Here is a 21,708-nt window from a genome sequence, read left to right as displayed (position 1 = left end):
TTCCTGCATAGATGCATCTAACAAAGAGGCTTTTGGACACAACTGGTGATACAAAGGTCACGAATTTTATTCGAAATTTTAATGGATTTGCCACAATACATCAGTTGGCTTACATCGCATCCAGTCCCGACCCCAATTAACTCAACACAAAAAAGAGCACTTGAGATAGGCACGCAAATACGGATTAAAAAAATGTGAAAGCCAACAAGTGGTCTTTGAGACCCTTGAAATGATAATTATTCGTTGCGTAAGCTCTGCGTCCTTTTTGATACAAAAAATACTTTTTGTCCGCAGAAGGAGACCATTGAGTTAGTTAGTTAATTTGAGCGCGCTAATCTAACAGACGGATTTAATAATATACTACTTAATATCACGCCACAATTAGGCACGGAGCAATAAAATCAAATCGAAAGAAATGGCTATGTGAATAGTACTGGCGAGCGACGTTATGCGCTGGGGTAGATCGGTGCAGGTTAAGCCAAGAGATACAACTGGTAAGGAATAAATACATCTTTGTTTTTATGTAAAGTAATGCCCAATCCAAATCTGAGAGCGACTGATTGAAGAATTCAACAACATTGTGCGAGAATGCTTGAGAGCAGATTGAAAGTAACGAAGCCGAAGCACTGAACAATAATTTATTTGAGTGTCGCAAGTGACGAGTGAAAAGTCAAATCATAAATAATTCTGTATTGTGATATAGAATTATTTTTTCTCGAGAATTATTCCAAGAATGAAATAGATCTAAGAATCTAACCTTAATAAATAAATATGTAATATGTAGGTACGCAGTTATTACATACAACTTTATTTGCCATTCCAGTTTAGTGACAGGAATTAACTTCTAGTTTTTTGGATTAATTCATAAAGCACTTATATTTTTGTAGGGTACTTGAGAAATTTATGACATTACATTTTAAGAATCTCACACCTTACGTCCCGTAGATACGTTATAGAATATATGTATACGGGACTGTAGTTTAGGGAGGGGACTTAATTTAATTGCTCCTGAATTTCGTTTATGAGAGACAGATATATAATTAAAACACATGAAATCTCGTCCTTCTTGGACGAGATAATAGGAAGAATCCTGTAAAATATTTTTTTTGTGCAACTACATATATAATATATTCAAAGTTGTAACAAGTATATCTACGAAAACAAATCTCTACATAAGATATTAAATATTTACTTTCAGCGTCACATAAAACTATAAAAATAACTCAACTTCAAATAATAGACCTAAATATCAATAGGTATTATCTAATTTATGCAGAATATTGCAAAATATTAATAATAATTAGCACACAGAAAAGAGATAAAACAAATAAATAAGTTAGCAGGAAATCGTATAACAAAAAGTGATCTTATTGCTCTATGCCAGATCTTGCAGAATATTTTGTTTTGAGAATTAAATAATACCAGTAACTTACGTATAATACAACGTTTAAGAATTAAGAAATCATATACACTGGATACGTAACAATGATCGAGCAAGCTTTCAGTTCTTTGTTGAGAAGTGTCCACGATATACTCAATATTTAAATTATAATTAGTAGACAGGTATACCCAAAGAATAATTGTTCTTAGGTTCCAGAAAAATATTAAGAGATCTTACCATGCTAAGTCTTTCATACAGAGTGTAACGAAGAGCTTATAACAATCCAACGGTGAATTTAGACAGACCGTGAGTGACCGTAAGAAACAGTGACTTTTAATACTGCATGGTTTTTTTGCATACTAACTCATCACTTACTTTGTTGATCGATAATTTTATACGTAATATTTTTTCATGAAATGAAAAACTGTTCTGCCCTTATCTTAGAGTTATTTTTGTTATTTGTTAAGAAATGACAAAATACTGTTATGTGTTATAGTTTCTATAGTATATTAAAATAATACGTTGGAGAATATTGTTCTTATTATTAGTATACTAACTCTCTTTTAGTAAATCCTTCAAATCTAGATTATAAAAAATTTTGTTTATGTTTAACAACCCTACGGCCGTCACATGATAATGTAATATGTGTGGAGCTATCATACATATACCAGGGTTGCCACTTACCTTCAAGACGACCTGCGTATGTGGCAACTCTAATCTGATTTTTACTTACCTCTACTGAAAGTTTGGACATGTCGACTGGAGTGATACGTTTGAGGGCTGACAACCGCTGTAGCCGCTGTCGAGCCTGTTCCTCCACCGCGATGAGGAAGGCATCTTGTATGATGTTGTGGCCGATGTCTGATACTGCGGAACAATAACATCTCATATAAAACAAATATCAAAAATGTCTTCAATAGAAATCGTCTGACTTGTATGAGACGGGAATAAAACACATTAATTACAAAAAAGAAGCAATGGCAAAATCATTCAACACAATCAAGTATTCAGATTTTTATTAAATGGTAATTTTACATTGTAATGATGAAGGAATGAATTCTGACTTTTAAAGTATTGTACTTTAAAAGTTATAATATTAACATATATCGAAATAAGTAACAAAATTAATCAATCGTAGCGTCAGACCATTTAAGTAAAACTTCAAGTAACACCCGCTCACAAGACGAGTATTTAGGTGCTCAATAACCCTCTTCTTTTGAAATCTGATTGAACAATGAATAGATTACCAAAATTCAATTGAAATCATTTTCCATAAGCACGTGGTAAGTAACCAGTATCATCCGTTATTTATTGACTGATTGCGAATCTGATGGAGCTATACAATTAATATTCCATCAACGCACTGCATTCCGTGCCCGCTTGACGTATGAGTCAATAGGTACGGGTACGTCTTGTGCAACGCTATTGTGACGCCTTCTCAATGAATACACAATTTACCGACGCTATTGTCTTCCAACCTGGATGGAACCAGATATATTTATATGAAATTATAGCATCACGAGCATATTTTCATCTAGTTTTGACTGCGTCTACATTGTATTGTAAAGTATGAATATGTTTTAAATAAATGCATTCAGGAGATTCCACGCCGCATACACACAAACTCATAAAATTAGCTTAGTAATGCGCACAGAAATAGATAAGAATTTTGAACTACTTTGTACAAGTCTAATTAAAAAACATTCCTTGTGATAACATACAATCATCCGGATAAATCCATAGATAAGTCGATACCCATCTAAGGTAGTTCCTTAATCAGGACCAGTCTTAAATATAATTGTAATCATAGACAAAGTATATTTATTCTATGGCGTGTCATGTGATGGAATGATGTCCAACATCAACCCACACCGATATCATTATTATGTGCGTGGGCAAATTATAGCTCCATTGATTGTTAAGTATTGTTAAAAAATAGGCAATTTTTAGATAGCATTTAGTTTAAATATAAAATAGTTTTTTTTTATTCAATTAATGTACGACACTGTACAAAAATTTACAGTGCCAAATATCATTCCATATTCATTTAAATTATGCCACAATTTGAAAATGTTTCTTAATAATGTAGCTTTAAACTTCAATATGAATGCAAATTAAAATTAAGTTGGGGCATAGAATATGTAATAGTATAATCTTGGGCTTCGGGTTGGAAGGACAGCGAGACCCATTTTGTTACTTTTATTTTATACAATTTTGTGGAACGGATTACAGTTTCTAGTTGTTGAAACAAAAAGTTTTCTGCCAATGTGTGTAGTAGTGGTATATACGATCATATCATTCAAAATATTATTTGTTATAGGACTACTGTTTTGGGTTCAGTGCAACGTATTTTATTGATTGTATCGTGGATTACTACTATAAATATTTAAGAATGTGTAAATTTCTAAATTGTAAAGTAGTTGTAAGAATACCGTTGTTATGCCAAATATAAAAATAAATAAATTTCTTCTTTCTTTATCGTATTAAGACGAAAATTTTTAAAACATTGATTGTATAAATAAGACGCAAATTTTACAAGATTTTGATTGTATTATAACAAATTTAAATATTACTTATGTCATTTTAAAAATTACTTCTCTATTACATTCGAAAATTATTTTATTAATAAAAATATCCCTACGATAATTGCAACTTGTAGCTGTCTAATATACTCGTATATAATATCTATTACATAGTGTACAGTACAGCTAAGCTTGGATTAAACGTATTTATGTGTGGACGAAGCTTTATGGATATTAAACAAGATTAAAAAACATTAAAATCTTAACCGGCTGGACCTTAACGTTTTCAAGACAGACGTTGTGATTATGACGAGATTATAATGACCCGTAATGTACTTAACAAATTCCTAAGGAGACAATACAAGGTCAATGTAATGTTTTATGGAATATAATTATTTTATATGGATTCATACGGACGGATAATTTACTTCAGAAGTTTTAATACATAAATATATTTATTCGATGCTATCTATACGTACAAAATAAAATCCCTGTGTCATTTGTCTGCATATTCGTGTCAATCTCAAAAACTACTAGGTTGTATTAATTAACTGTTATTTCCGTGCAAAACTGGGACGGGTCGTTACTTACAGTTATAAAGAAAATTTCAGATAGTAACTTTATACAAAATCTTTTACACCCATGTGTCCCCTAAAGTGTATATTGCTTAGACTGTAATATAATATTCCGAAATCCAGCATGAAATGTTATAAATGCTGAGGAAATCGAGAATAGTAATGAAACTGAGCAATCGAAATTTGTAATCCAATACGTGACCGTTCAATATTTAATTGATTTTAAATTGTATGTACCATGTACAATATTAAGTTTTTACTTGAGTAGGTACATTAAAAAACTTCGTTTTTTTCTTATACTACTATGGTGCTAATGAAGTACACGGCCCATCGCTATCATCAATCATAGCTAGTGGACACCTGAAACACCAGAGTTGTCATGTTCTCGTTGTCTACCTTTAATGAAAAACCCCAAGCAGTAACTTCTAGAGAAAACCTCATCATTCATTCAAACCAAATGCGGTTGTGATATTCTGTGTATATATGCAATTACAAAATTTCTTATACACTTTCTACTACATGCTATATGTTGTTTAATTACCTCAATGTAGAACACACTGAATATGTTTAGAAATAGACAAATTCACAAAAAGCATGCTCGCCTAATCAATGGAGAGCTGTATCGAATACTTTTTAATATTATTACGTAATATCTAATAATTCCAAGAATATTATAATATTTTTGTAAATCTTCACAGCTTTTCTTTATGGCCACGAGATGAACTCAATGTCTTTGGAATCCCAAGTCGAGTCAACCAAGAAAACAAGGCTTAAATACATCGATGCAGAAAATGGTTTGTTTACCACAGGTGTTTAAAAACGAACATATATTTTTCAAATCAATAAAGATCGAACCCTCGATTACCTTACCGCTCTTTTACATTATTAAGTGATAATAGGCACGCAGTGGGTGCATGAAATGCTGTCAATGTCTAGTAAATAGCACATCGATGTCAGCCGATGTTCAAACAGACACAACTAGATATTTGAATACCAAATGAGGCAGTTTATAATATAAAATATACATAATAAATTCACAATTGCGCAGTGATATCTACACATTTGTCTATCAGCAGATGAAATACCTTTCAGGTTTTATTAAAGCGATATGATTAAATTTAAAAATTACAGAGCAAAGTCCTTGTTGACTCATCGGTGACTCCAAAATTACTGAATTTAATAAAAATAATACGTATTGTATTAGAGAAAATTAATATATGAATATATTGGTGTTATTCATGTCTGCAGATGTTGGTTTCCAATTTCTATAATACCAGTTGTATAAAAAAACTACATAATAAGATAGTACGAGTACAATTTCAGTACCATTGCTTACTAATATTGCTAAATTTCTATCAAGAAAAGCAAAACATTATTTCCTGACTTGCGCTCTGATAATATACTGTGTACATAGTGAGTCATTCGCAAGTTGAATAAGATAATACGAAACTATTTCCTATTGTACCTACTCGTACACTACTTATGGGCTCAACTTTACTCATTCAAACTCATAGAGAAAGACTATACTGTTCGATATACCGACAAAAGTATTTGACCGATTAGGTATCCAACCAAAGGCGCGGTTTAAATCATACAACTTCCCTATCATCCTTTTTTATTTATTCTTGTGATAGAAAATACTGATAAATTTAAAACTAATCTAAATAAGGCTCGCCTCTATAACGTTAGATTCTAATGTTCTCGACGCAATGTGGGCATTACAAGGTTTAGGTACCAATACATTGAAACTTACCAATGTATCTGTAACGATCTGGTATAATACCGAATGCATTTATTTTTCTTAAATCCACCCATCCTCTATTTTCTCATTTGCGTATTACACAAATAAATTTATTTGTCACTAATATTTAATCAAAATGCGTTGTAAAAATCATAATTCTAATACATGCCTGTGGATTATTTTAGAGTAATTCAAATTACTGTTTCAATGTAATAGCATAAATCATGTTTTATCTCATTTCTAAAGTATTTTCTTTCTTATATGATGTTTTCAAACATATAATTGCTAGTTATGTTCTAAAAATGTCTGTAATACGAGTAGGTATACCTATATTTTCAATTGTTCTTATTGTTCTAGATTAGTGGATGACATGATACAGCCATATCGGCGGTTCTATTTTCATTTGTAAGTAAATGGGAAATCCTCCCCTTTACGAGGATCCAGAGCTCACGATTCATTTAGAGACAGAGGGTTAGATTGTTTTCCAAATTGGCACGGATCTGGGTGTTCCAAGTTTTTCTTTATCCGAAATTCCTATAGTACGTATCGAATATTTTCAACCAAATTCCAAAAGTAGGAGGTTTAATTGACTATATTTTTGGGAGTACCTTACGTCTCCGGTAAATTAAACAGTTTTCAATTTTTCTTTATTGATAGGGTTTATTTGGTTTTGGTTTTACAATAACCTGGTTTTTTAATTATATTGTAGTAAATTGTTTACAAAATATACTTTCATTGTTATAGACAGATAGATATTATATAATAGACGATTAATATCCTATTTAGTGCAAGCTTTATGAATTTGAAGTAAAATATATTTATGTGTTACAATTATTAGATTCCTTATTTTAAAAAAAAGCACGCAGAAAAAAATATAGTCACTTAAATTAATGAGTAGAAGTTAGTTCACGTTAGAAAGTACATATTAGAAATATATGTCCAACATTTGATACAATCGTTACACACCGCAACTGAAACACAAACATATATATGTAATATATCAAATAATATATCTAATGCTGGTTCACATAAAATCATACCTTATCATTCTCAATATACAATTCACATTCCAGTACGTAAGTCGCTAATGATGATACATCACCTATCTTAACATCAGAAAGCGATCAGTGTTTAATACACCGCTATAGAAAAAACAACTTATACATTGTACTTTATGGTTTACTTTCAATTGACATAGTCTGATGCTGTAGCTTAGTGCTCTGCTAACTACAGAACCAGTTCCATACATTCCAGTTCAGGCGGATAGAATGAACGGTACTCGTTCACCGAGTTATTACATTGTAATAGGAACACGCGTAAAAATGTCAGCTAAGTCGGAATCATCTCTGTGGTTTCTCTGATAGACATCAATGTATTATGCAATTAAGTTCAACAAGCTTGACGAGATTCATTTAACGAGATTTAAAAAAGAACAATTTTTGAGTGTATTCTGGCATTTTTTTTGTAGAAATGATGTTTTATTTACTATCTCTTCAGTAATACATAGTCAATCTTGACGATTCCTATTTTATTTGAAAGGTTTACTCTCGTTTTACTTCATTTATACATACTTAACGTCACGACTGTTATCCCATATTGTGTTTTGTAGAACATTTTTGTACTGTACTTATTGTTCTTTCTTTATCTGTGCACAATAAAGAGTTATTATTATTATTATTATTATTATCCCAGATGGAATCAGAAGCATTGTCATTGTCGACGTGATGCTGAACGCGACACTTGACATTTCCACATTTCTCTGGGTACACATGAATTGAGTGTGGCAGGGGGCGACCCGACCACTGTTTCCAGAAATATTTTTAGTTTTTTATTATCGGTGTTTCTTTTACCGGAGAGTTAGTTAGAAATATAAATTGACAGGTTTTTTGGTTTGTCGAATTTAAACTTACAACTTTTTGGGTACAAGTCATCCTGTATATGACAAGACGCTCCCATACCTTTGTTCAATTTTTTGTACATTAATTTAGCGAAAAACTAAAACTTTCCCTTACTATATACAATATGTTATATTTCCCATAGTTAGAACTTGCTATGTAAGTACACTTTGTGCAGAAATTCATATTCCGATAGATAAATGAAACTTTTGAGCGCAGATGGCAGAATCGCCTGTGGGTGAGAAACTATCGGAACAACTAAAAACAATAACAACCAAGACTGGAACGTCAAGAATTGAAACTTAGAGGGAAGTTTTCAGTTTTAAAAGCAAAATAAACTACACTGTATACGTTGTTTTTTCTTTAAACTTAAGTAGAAAACACAATAATATTTGCTCTCGTAACCACACACAAATATTTTTTACCATTTATTTTAATCAACTAACATTAAAAAGGCTTTCATAGACTACATTTTTTGTGTATTTCATACTTTATATATCTCAATATTGTTACCATTTTTTGCAATTTCAGGGTTTTCTAGTATCGTTACCATTTTACAGAAGTAGACTTTGTAGGAAGTCGTCTGCGTGGATACCACTGTCTATGTAAGTTACTTGATGCGAATATATGCCATCTTAGTCTTTTGGCGAGAGTAGTGCCGAGATCATCGCATGATGATGTGATAGTCGTAGTGATAAGTATATCAAATGCGTCAAACTTAAAACAGTAGTTTTAAGTTTGACGCGGTCATTATTTGTAAGTACTTATAAGTCGTAGTGATGTACATGTATATAGGATATAGAGCCTCGCTGGTCTAGCGGTTTAGTACATCCCATTATTTCCGATATTCGCGGGTTCAATTCCTTGCACGGTACCAACTATATATCTATGTATTTATATCAGTTCACTAGTACCCATATCACAAGCTCTGCTTAGCGTGGGACTGTATGAATGGCGCAGTATGAATTGTCTAAGGATATTATTATTATAGACAGGATTACCATTTACCTCAGTACTATAATATAATATTATATGATAGTTAAAACCCACTATACTACTACAATAATATATCATATTAAATAATACTATAATATATCATATTAAAATATGACAAAAAATACTATTAAGTTCGTTCAATTTTTTCTCGCTTGCAATTGTCTTTCCGTCTCTACAATGTGCAACCATTGTATATCTAAACTTCAGGTATTTATTGCCTGTGACAGATACACAATATGTTAATAAGTACCTAAATTATATAATTTATGGCCTAATAAGATATTAGTACATATTAGCTATAGTAGATAATAGCTGTATTACATCGATATTGTAATCAACTGAAGTTGTCTTATTGCGTAACCAGGAGCGAGGTAAAGTAAATAAGCATAGTTTTCAAGTTTCATGATGTAACTTCCATACTACATTACAATGTGCTTTCTTACAGACACTACTAAGTATGTTGTATGTGTATGATACAACGTAATGTGATAAAATATATACATATATGAAATTCGTCAACATGTGGGACAGAGCACGCATTAAGAGTTCCGTAGAAATAATGTAAGCTAGTATTAAAAGTAGTAATTTTATATCCTATAAATCGAAATTGATTTATAGGATATAAAATTAATAATTAATTACTTATTTATAAATGTGGATGCATAAAAATTTTGCTACATATTTACAAATATAATTTATATCTTTGTGTAAAAAATATTTTGTATCAATACGCCTGGATAGAGGCTGGAAAAGTAATAGTTTTATTATACAAATTTCAGACGGCTGAATTTCAGTTCTTACTATAAAGGTTACTTTTGTACATCATCGTATGGAACTCTAAAATAATATGATAAGAGTTGTGGGCCTTAGGTAATCCACCACATGAGCCTATTGTGTGCGATTAATGGCCCGCCACATCGTCAGAATGCTTATGAGACACTGTATCAGAATAACCTTTTACTTGACTTCATTTTGGGAGTAATATATGTGGGTGTGTGTATTTTTAACAAGTTTCTACCCGCGACTAGTTTCCGTCTGCGTGACCGGGGCATTGATTAACCCGGATTAAAAGTAGCTATATATTCCACCCTATCCCAAAATCGTGCTTACGATTTCGCTCTGGACACAAGCGCGTACTTGTAAGTAATTATGCATTTAACGACAAAATCGTGTACACTATTATAACATACATAGTACGCTTTGTGATATCCATGCCGCGTCTATAGGCATTGGCACATTCCATCAGAAACATCGTTAGATAGTTTATTGTTCCAGCCACATAACAAAAATATATATAAGTATTTATATGATTTATCAATGACCAAATTCGCGTTCGTATGTAGGTCGTTTACAATTTCACGCTACAAAACACGTGACATTCCTTCAGCATTCAGAGTGACGTGCAGTTTTCAATGTTTGTAAAACAAAACAATGGCCGGTTACTGTTATTTATTAAATGACAATATCGGCGAACTGTGATTTGGTATCTCGCGTTTACGTCAGTGATGACTCAGGGGAAACGGATTGTAACTTTATATGATACCGAACATTCACTGGTGATAGTTCTATTGCACATCAGTTGAGATTTTGTTGGTACAGAATGCGTTAAGTAACGTTCTAATTAAAACATCAGTGATCCAGTTTTTGTTCCTATAGTCGGCGAGATCAAATGCTGTGGGTATACTCAACAAGCCTTCTTAACAGATTCTTGAAGTAAAGATAAAATTAGATGGACCTTCTTCTCATTATCAACATTTGGTGCATCTGCGGAAGAAATACTTGTAAACTGGATTGGATAACAAACTGAAGACCTGATGGTAACTGCCAACCTTGTGACATCCGTGGTACTCCTCATGCGTTACCATTCGGAAGAACTAAGATGTTGTGCCGCCGTACCTTGTAATTTCACTCTCACATGCTAACCCTCCAACACAACACAGCTTATACATTAAAATGAATGACGGCAAAAATAAGAGTAATACTTAAACAGCAGACGGCGAGTATAAAATACCTATGCCGCGACTATGCACAAAAATAGACTTAGTTTTATGTTATAGCATATATGATAACCGTTATAGATCTCTTTTTACTCTCATACAACACCATAAGAAAATATCAAGACGATAAATAAAAAAATATATTCCATTGTAATCACTTTACAAAGTAACCGTTTCTTTACAAACCCTTGAGGACTAGATATGATATATTATGTTAGTAATTGCCTTGGCTTTCTTACTCTTCAAACCGTAACATAATAACGCTTATTCATTGCCTTTTCAAGGAATTCTAACTTTATTTACCTAATAATTTTGGAAACATGTATTATTGACGGAAAATTTTGAACTAAATTTATATCTGTGAAAGAGTGCAGTTTAAAGAATTATAACTTTGAGGCCTTTCCCGGTTTCGGACGGATGCATTACATATCTTTGAGTTTCTCTGCTTATTCTGTATGGTCTTATAAACCTTTCTCTTTAACTTCTCTTTACTCTTATCTATTGCTGAAATCTGTATTAAAATCCGTTGCGTAGTTTTAAATATTATATATAAGCGAACAGGACTTTTTATTTTACTATGTACAGATATAAGTGATAAACCCCAAAATTATTCGCGTTTATCATTATAAATATAATATTCTGTATTTCAATGGGATAAGGTATCTTTCAAATTATGACACCAATTTTCAAATAGGGCCATTATTTCCTGGCATATACTGTACGCGTACATATACACAAAATGATTAGAATCAGAGACTTTAAAGAAAGTCATCATTATGCTTTTATAACTTATGTTCGTGTGTATTTTCTTATATCCATGGTACTGTTTATATGTATATGGGCGACGTATACCACTTTCCATCAAATGTGGCGCTAGCTTGTTTGCCATTCCAGTCACATAAAAAAGATCGCACTCTCTCTTTACACCAGTTCTAAACTTTTAGTGTAACTTGTAAGCCTTCCCTAATTATTCTATTTTATCTATAACCTTCTCCATTGTTGGGGAAAGGTTTATGAAGTAGGTAGTACAATATATATGCACCTATTGTATTTCCAATGGACGAAACAGAAATTATAAAGCAAACGACGTGGATTAGAAGCTGTTGTTATGTATTAATTACATAGGTATTTCGACCAGCCTAAGCTAGGAATTTTATGAATATAAAAAATTTACGAATATAGGGCACGAAAATCAAATGTTCACAATCAATTATAATATGTTCCGACACCTCTATATATCACTATAAAATTGTTAGTAACTTGAGAACTATAGGTCTCGATATCAATGTAACCTGTTCGATCGACGTCCACGTGATCCTCTCTAGAAACAATCGTGGTTAATGACTGGTGATTTCGCTACGATGAGTTATCTGATCTGACTTCATCTTCATCATACATATCACCCTCCACAGATGCCCTACTAAAAAAATACGGCTTTTAGTATCTCTCAGTTCTGACAGAGACGTTAGACGTCACGTAATAGTATGTAGTAGTATATTTTATCCACAAGTGGATAGGCAAAGGTACGAGACCATACAGCCTAATCTTCAGAAATATTTATTATTACACTGTCAACTTGTTCTACATTATAATCTGCATCTGATCCGAAACTCAGATTTGTAGAATCGATTAATTTTTCCCACGAAACTATCGATCTAAAAGTGAAAATAATTTGTTAATTAATGTTGCAACAAATCGCGCTAATTGATAATAATTAATCAATCAATTTACCAAATCGTATGTGCCTCGAAATCATTTTTTATATCAGTTTATTTTTGAATTTTGAATTATGAATATAAACCTTCAAGTAGAAAATCTCAAAACGATAGGTAAAAAAGTATCCTTTGTCTGCTTTATAAAATAAGCTAATAAACAAGCAGCCAGAAGAAAACAATCACTTTGTTATGTTGGACATGAATTTGAATGTTGATTAAATCGATTATGTTACCATTAAGCTGTCAGCTACGAACATATATCATAGTCTTCCACTTTTACATCTATAACCAAGCCAAAGTATAAAAAAATATTCATACCAATTTTATTTAGGTTCATCGTTTAAAGTTAACTAGAATGATTCCTCTTGAATTCGAATAATTGTTTATTCGAAGGAATGTTAAATACACCTCAGTACTGCACAGGTTGCGCCATATTTACTTATGTATTTTTTTTTCCTTTTATTAATTAATTATTTTTTTATAACCGAGCTTTACCATCCGCCCATGTCTACGTATATATTAGTTTATATGTTCCGAAAGTCACAAGATGTTACCAAGTTAGTCTCTTCCTAAATTTTATGGTTGTACCAGACCTTGCCACCCAGCATAATGTTTGTAATAAAAATTCTTCGTAATCCTGTATATTTTCATATTATTCCAATGGTCTGAATAATCGCATTTAGATGGAATTCCACTTCGTAGCTATAAAGTTACTTACCTACTTTTCAGCGGTGCGTTTTTAAATTAAAATTTTTAAGTGAACTTACCTCGATTCCATCAACTTATATAACTTGGTTTATATTTTTCTGAAAATGTGTTGTGTGTCTGTTACAAATTGTATAAGTTTATCAATCCCACCTGTGTTCTGATTTAAAATCGTAGGATTTTATATCAGACTGATTTTGTGATTTACAATTTAATCAAACAGATTGCTCATGTTTGATTAAATTGAAAATGTCACCCCTTAGTTTTTCTTGACGTCCTAAGTGCACGTATAAACACAAATTAAGTTTTCTACGATATTATCCAACCTAAGGGTATTATTGTAATGAGGATTTGTGGCTCTATCGGTAGTAATGTGTGTGTGATACATGACATAGTAATCAGTCTCGAACTGAGGAGTTCCAAGGCGGTCTTCTTTGGAAACCTACGTGGTTAATTCATATATATACGTACTGTATAATAGTTATCCTATCATCTTTTGATGGTGTCCCAACTACGTATATTGTTTTTACAAAAAAAAATATAGTTATGAAATTGCGTTGTATATTTGTGAAGTTATATATAAAAAAGTATAATGCATAAAGAACTGTGAGTGATCAGTATGTTGTCTAGCCTTGCAAAAATAATTTTATAGTAAGTAGGTATGAGATGATAATGAATTAACTTGTGATTATATAGGTATACCTAGGTAAGTATTGGTATGTATCTTCAGTCAAGGTTATCCAGTTTTTTATAATGATGAATAATATTTTAAACAACTTTGCGGCTGTTGGTCATGATGCGTACCTGTACTTGAGTAGGTATATACCTAGGTTATTTACGTCTTAATAGGTCGGTATTCGGTATTTATAGTAATAATAAAAATTTGCAACTACATAATTTATATATATATATACAATTACATAAATACGTATTTAGCGACAGAATTTACTCTAAAATGGACTGCAGTAGTGACGAAATTAGTATGGAACTTAAAACTTGGGAGGAATCTCCAATTACAAAATAACCAAAATTAATGAATCCCTATCAATATTGCTTGCATTTCAAAAAATCCCTAATTCGACTAGAATTAGTAACATTTTTTTAAATCAAAAGTAAATATTTTTCAGAAAGTATTCGTACGCACCAAACAATACATCTTGAAAATATTTAAATTTTCCTTATATTATATAGAATATATCTACCTACGTACCTACTAATAATAGGAATACGTGTCTCTATAGAATACAAAAAGCTCTTTGGGTATATTTTTTATTGACATTTTTATTGTGTACTATGTTATATACGAAAACAATTTACATAATTGATAAATGATCGATTTATCGATATTGTACATTGTTTCATTTGTTTCCTTTAGCAATATTTTAGTATAAATATTGATCATTAAACATATTTTTTTAAATAAAAATAATAAAAAATGTCTGTATATGAGGTCCCAGTAGACAGACAGTGCAAAAGGGCAAAAGCCTTGGCTCAACGGGCCAAGTTCACTCACCTCACCTCGGCCAAAACCAGAAAGAACGCCACGACCAATCACTTTCTACTCATACATCACCACTGTGTCACATCGAACACTGTTCAACAACTATTAAACACGTATTGTATTGTTTAAACACAGTTTTCGTAGAGCAAAACATCGGTAATTGTTGTTAAATAAAATCGGATCGAGTGGAAAACACATCAAGTGAGTACGGAGGCTCACGACAACTCACAAACCCGTTTTCCCTCTCTCTCGCACTGGAGTTTTATACGGTGTTGCCGCGTAATGATTTTCATTTCCTTAATGACTGTTGATGTAGGTGTGAGAAGTGACGTTTAGCAGATAAGGACATTTTAACAGAAATACTCCGTAATGAAGTGGATTACACCTGATACTGACTGTATATGACTCCCTCATTACATTTGTGCATGACTTTTCGGCATTATGTTTCAGTTATAAATAATACATTCCTTTTCTAATTATCATCTTGAAGAACCGGCAAGTTTAGGAACACTGGACCGGTTCTTCTACTCTATCGAACAAGTCAGTTAGACAAAAGATATTAGTGGCCGAGTTTCTTATGTAATCCAGTATCGTTATGCAATTAATTATCTGATGTAATGATAATAAATATAATTCTATATTTAATCGCAGTCATTATAAATTGTTACAGATAGTGTACATAACATATTTGTATTGGTTCTGGATTATGCAGGTACCCTGTTATACCTACTTAATTAGATTCTAAAAGATTATGAAAATCCAATTCACTCCCACTATTTATAAAAAGTTTGAGTATGAGATATGTTTAGAAAAAGAGATTTCGGGATGATATCCGATGTTCGTCCATAATCAAAAAGATATGGCATCTTTGCCATATTATGGGGAAATTTTATAACAAAGCAACATTGGTCAGATATATAACCTCAAAAACTGTTGATCTATTTATTCATGATCAAGAACCAAGAAAAAGTAGCAGATCACCATTTGTTTGAAAATAAAGTTCTTATATCCTAGAGTTTTTATTACATTGTACTCACCTGTATCTTATTATCTAAGAAACTTGTGGTATAACAAAGTTTGTAATTTTTATAACTTAAAGGTAAGTAGGTAGCTAAAATTATGCTTACGTACTTACACTTTTTAATGATGAGTGTTATTGGAATGGTGCAGACGTCTGACCTAACGGTATATGCTGGCCGAGCACCAATGGAACATGACAGGATGAGGATGAAACCACGATGGTGGTGGACCTGACATAGTGTATTGCTAACAATTGGGCTAGCAATTAACCCATTACTAACAATCCCTTCTCAGGCGTATTGATTCTTAGTATGGATTCTGAGATGAAGAAGTATACCTAGAAAATCTCCCATGACTATATTACTAAACTGTTATTGAATATTAAGCTCTAAGCACTGAATGGAGAGATAAATTTAACATGCTAAACGTTAAAGCCTCAATCATGCTCTCTGTGTAATCATATTAATACCCACATCATATAGATAAAGCAAACGACTTGTTGCACACAGCGATCTGAACATTATTTCCTCATTCTGATGTTATTCAAATAACTGTAGTTAATTATTACAGTACCCTAACTCATATTATAATGAAAAGATTTTATTTTAATATATGAACTCAAAAAACAGTCGATTTATAAAAATATGTATTTTACTAGCTGTCCCGGCAAACGTTGTTTTGCCTTAAAATAAAAAAAAAATTAGGGATGGACTACCCCTAACATTTAGGGGGATGAAAATAGATGTTGGCCGATTCTCAGACCTACTCAATACGCTCACAAAATTTCATGAGAATTGGTCAAGCCGTTTCGGAGGAGTATGAGAACGAAAACTCTGACACGAGAATTTTATATATACCTAAGATAATATGTTACATATTAAAAGAAAAAAACATAGGCCGTATGCATTAAACACGAGAATTGCGGAATGCAATTAGTACTAAATAATTATATAAAAGGGGATTACAAAATTGATTAAGCGGATTTATAAAACTGTATCGATTTATAGCGAAAATAGAAAGAAACTCTACCTATTTGGTGGTCACAATGTTTCAAATACCTCTACAGCATTTTTATGGTTTCTTGAACAGTATAATTACAACTGTGCTAATTGTTATTGATTAGAACTGACCGTGGAACAATTTTAAACTAGCGTTAATAACATACCAGTACCATACTCTACACCTGACGATTATATTATGAAAACAAGTAATAAAAGATCAACTACGACCGTTAAACACCATAACGTGTCTATGTCTGCCTATCTGACATGTAAACCACAGAACACGGATTTTAATCTGTGGTATAAACACTAAATTAATGCATTTGTTCATATTAACCAAGTGTCAAACGACATAGGTACTACATGTATTAAGTATTAGGCATCTAGTTAGAAATAAATTGTCCGAGTTGGTACTTCAGTCTCACTCATTTCAGCAGCCAAGCAGGTTGTTTTCTAATACTAATAATAATAACCCTGGCTAATTCACACAGCGTCATTTAGGGTAAAGCTAATCACAGCTTGTGTTATGGGTACGGGATAACTGATACAAATACATAAATACATTTTCGGAAGTAAGGCGATGTGTAGCCGGTAGACTCCGCAAGATCATCGAGTCCGTCGAGGCTGTAAACTGTGATTCGGTTGTACGGTGAGATTCGGTAGCGAATTTATAGTAAAACGTTATTATATATTAATTTTCTAGAATAAATGATTCAAACACACAAATAGTATGCCAGCCGTCACATAATAATGTGATCTCCTTGTTATTTTTCATGTCATCGTCTTGTTTGCATTGCAATTACAAAAAAACTATGAGTGCAACTAAACTATTATGCTGTTTTTCTTGAGTATTATATATACATTTACATGCACATTTAAAAAGAAATTGGATAAATAACATTTTACACGAATAGTTCATTAATATGGTTGATTATTTTCATTAATCGACAAATAAAAACTACTCACATAACTTTGTTTCGCTGCGTCTTTTCACCCGTAGCTTGATCACACACGACGAGATGCACTGTAACAAATAAGATATAGAAAGTTTTCAAACCTTATCTTATACCTACTTATATGTTCAGTCGTACTCAGTATTACATCTTTAAAGCTTACTTCTAAGCTTATGAACTCATTTTTACCAATTGTGTTTTAAAAGAGGGAGATTAAAGATTTTGTCTTTCAAAACGAAATAGAGATCAAAGTAAGAATGAACTTTAGCAAAAGTAATATATATATTTTAAATCGGTTAAATCGGATGTGCGAGAATATTGTGTAAGAAGCACAAAAAAAAATACAATTCAATTGAAAATACACGTCTCAGCGCAGGTATTCTAACGTTTAAAGTTAGTAGAATATAATAGATCATATATGTAAATGACCGTTTAAGTTATTACAAATCAGTAAACCAGGGAGCTCATGGAGGATTAATAAGCATTTAGAAAGTTACCTCCATTAATTTAAAAGTTTTAGATGAAATAAGAGAAATAATGCTATATTACGCTAAAAATATGAACGATTGGATTAAAAATCTTGATACAGGTGAATATATTACAGATTTTTGTATTATTAGTAAATTAAGTATTAACCAACTGCAGTCTTCCAAAATATTACGATCAGAAAACGGATGTGAAAGCATTTTATTTCATGAAGTGGAAAGATATTGGTTCAGAAAGGACCGGGGTGTGCCCGAGTTCAGGAAATTGCCCAAATTGTAGGACTGGGCAAACGATTTAGTGATTATGAAGATTCGAATAAAATTATTGTAGGAAAATTTTAACTTAAATAATATAATATTATGATCATATATAGTGTGTATAGTGTGTATGACATCACAAAATACTTTATGGTTTGTCATCATTTCTAACTACTAAGGTGTTCTGCTTATACCTAGTAATTTCACTGCCTTATATCACCCTTCAATTTGGAACCAACAAAAATAGACGTCGAATGTGATTAGCTATTACCCGCGACATCGTCCGCGTGAAATTTAACTTTATTTTTTTAAATAAAAGTAGCCAATTGAAAGTTCCGTCAAAATGGGTCTAGCTGTATTAGATATTAGCAAGAACAAACAGACAGATAAATATACGATTATATATACACACTTTGATTTCGTTATTTGAATAGACTTTATCTGGAGACTTTTCATGTGACATGCAAAATTTTATATAATTTCGATTAGGTCTTAAATCAATTACATCAGTATTGTAACCTCTTTTTACAACAGAAATTAATAAAAATTAGAGTAACCATCGCTAATGCTATCTATATTCTATGATGATATATATGATGATCTATATGATATAGCAAAAGAAAATAGAAGAACGTTTTTTACCTCATGTATATGTCCCAAGACTTCGGTCCTTGACATATCTTCAAGCTTGGTCTCGTTGACATCCATGATTTCGTCAGCTAATTCCAAGTTGTCCCAATTGCCAGCCGATGGTGAACCTAAACGTAATTGATAGAAAGGATATTTTAATTGTTATTAATATAATATGGAATAAATTAAATAATAGGATATTTAATTTATTCCATATTATATTAATATCATTATATATTCAAAATTCGTATATAATGATTAAATGAAAGATATTAACATATAAAGTTATCAGAATCTATATCGTTATTTCGATGAAGTTTTAATGTATCGGCTAGTTTACATTTTTACAAAGTTATAATTTAGAATCAGGCGCTGTACAGTAATATTCGAGAATACTAGTCGAAAATTAAACTTTTATTATTTGTAGGATTTCTATGTCTAATGAATATAGAGTAGAAATAGCCCCGCTGTTTCATTCCTAAATAATACAGGATAATATAAAACAACAAAATTTTACTATGGAAATTCAATACTATACTACTATACGCACACTACTGTGGAAAACCATACGCATATAATATATATACTATGATGCCCGTATAAATAAATAAAAGTAAGTAAATATTTGCAGAAGTTTATTTATTTTATTTTATAATCGTACAGACAGACTTTTACTTCTTTCTCGCTTTAGTTGAAGAAATTTATATAAGTTATACTTTACCTACTTTCTTAATATTTGTCATCCCCGTGTGTTCGTTTATAAAAAGCTTTATTAAAATTTATAAAAGTACCTAAAACTAAAAAAATACCCTTTCACAATATCGTTTTCCTGGGAACAATAAATTAAGTGCCTACATGATATTTACGTCATGTTGAAGGCCGAGACTGTACCATTGGGGTTTTCGCGACATGTATATTCATGATTTTTATGAAAATTGCTTTATTTCATCATTTTACTCGCTAAAGTTATAAACGAAATTATAATAAAGCTACGAATAACATTATTAAAAACGTAGTAATTTCCTTCGGTTTTGCTTGCTTTCCATTAAATGATAGAGTGGAAGTTAGTATGAAACTAGGATTTAATTTTTAGTTAGTCAGTGCTTTTTAAATTAGGGACTAGTGCCCTTATTATTAACACTATATTTATACCCTATTATATTTTTACAGAAGGTGCTGTAATAATGATCCGGTTTGCGTTGAAGGTAATGGACATAAACAATTTAGATTATTAGTAGGTAAGTTAAGTAAGTTTGACCTTTCAGTCAATAATTTTTTTGATTACGAAAGGACAAGATACGCCTTCATCTGCATATATATATGCTAAAGATCGTCGTAGATATTCTAGAAAGAAGTTTGTTTATGCAAAGACAAAAATAATCTAACCCACTCGGTAGGTAACTATTAAAATTGGACTAACTTGTGAATCAACTTCTCTGTCGTCGAAAAGGAAAAGCAGTCTTTTTAGAAATTCTTTCTCACCCCGTCGCGTCGTCAAAATTTTTAGAGGTAACGCCCGAACGAAAGATCCTAGGTTATCTCTTTCGATAGTCAGGAATTTTTGTCCGCAGGCATAATAATAGTCCTCTCGTTATCGGTAAGGTTTAGTGCTATTAGTTTCAATACTAAATAAAATATCACGTATTGTGCACACTATTTACTTATTTAACTTACTTAAATATAGGCGAGAGAATAGTAATGATGGTTAACCTAGAATGTATATATACAGTGTCAGCTGATAAAATTTATCACAATATTTTAGAATACAACCAGAAAACTAATATCGTTTTTAATATAATACAACTTACCGTATAATTTCACTCTATTATCCTTGGTTTGCACCACTATAATCACGTATCCCTCCAAATCTACCGATTTACATTTTACTGTTGTCATTTTATCTATTGCATTAATTTGGGTAGTGGGCGCGTTAAAAGAATTCATTTTGTATTATTTTTGTTATAGATAAAATTATTTTTTAATATCTATAATTATCTATACACAAATCAGCTAGGAATAACTTATTGAGCGTTCTCCAGTCGAGGTGACATCGTCTGTCTCGTAGCCCGGCCAACGCTTCCTCCAGCACCACTTCAAGCAAAATTTACCCTTGAAAATACTTTTATAACAATACATTTTGTAAAAAGATTCACACATAATCTTGAAATTAACCAGGTGATAGTAAATCGGCCATTATTTTCTCTACTTTATTTAAATAACAGAGAAAAAAATACACTCTGAATACATCGGAAGGTTTACTATCACAATTATTCACTTAATTTAATTCTTTCTAGAAATTATGGCATTTCAATGGTACTGAAAACTAATTTCTC

The 21,708-nt window shown here is 31.6% G+C and overlaps 1 protein-coding gene across 4 annotated transcripts in view; it reads right to left on the bottom strand.

Moving 5' to 3' along the window:
* Nucleotides 1-21,319, bottom strand: part of LOC131840758 (protein PALS1) — a 123,018-nt gene extending 101,699 nt beyond the window's left edge. For 3 of the 4 annotated variants that reach the window (XM_059188953.1, XM_059188962.1, XM_059188970.1), the window contains exon 1: nucleotides 2,115-2,230. In XM_059188953.1, coding sequence (XP_059044936.1) covers nucleotides 2,115-2,135 — 21 coding nt within the window. In that variant the 5' untranslated portion in view covers nucleotides 2,136-2,230. Of the gene's footprint in view, nucleotides 1-2,114; nucleotides 2,249-18,015; nucleotides 18,074-19,387; nucleotides 19,504-21,183 lie in introns of those variants that run through there. The other variant, XM_059188977.1, reaches the window with a different exon arrangement.
* Between the last annotated feature and the right edge of the window lie 389 nt (nucleotides 21,320-21,708).

This window comes from Achroia grisella, unplaced genomic scaffold (genome assembly GCF_030625045.1).
Source record: "Achroia grisella isolate CSIRO2021 unplaced genomic scaffold, CSIRO_AGI_Agris_v1 utg1063, whole genome shotgun sequence".
In the NCBI taxonomy this organism is placed as follows: domain Eukaryota; kingdom Metazoa; phylum Arthropoda; class Insecta; order Lepidoptera; family Pyralidae; genus Achroia; species Achroia grisella.
The sequence above is the reverse complement of the archived record's forward strand: the minus strand, read 5'-3'. Positions and strand labels throughout refer to the sequence as shown.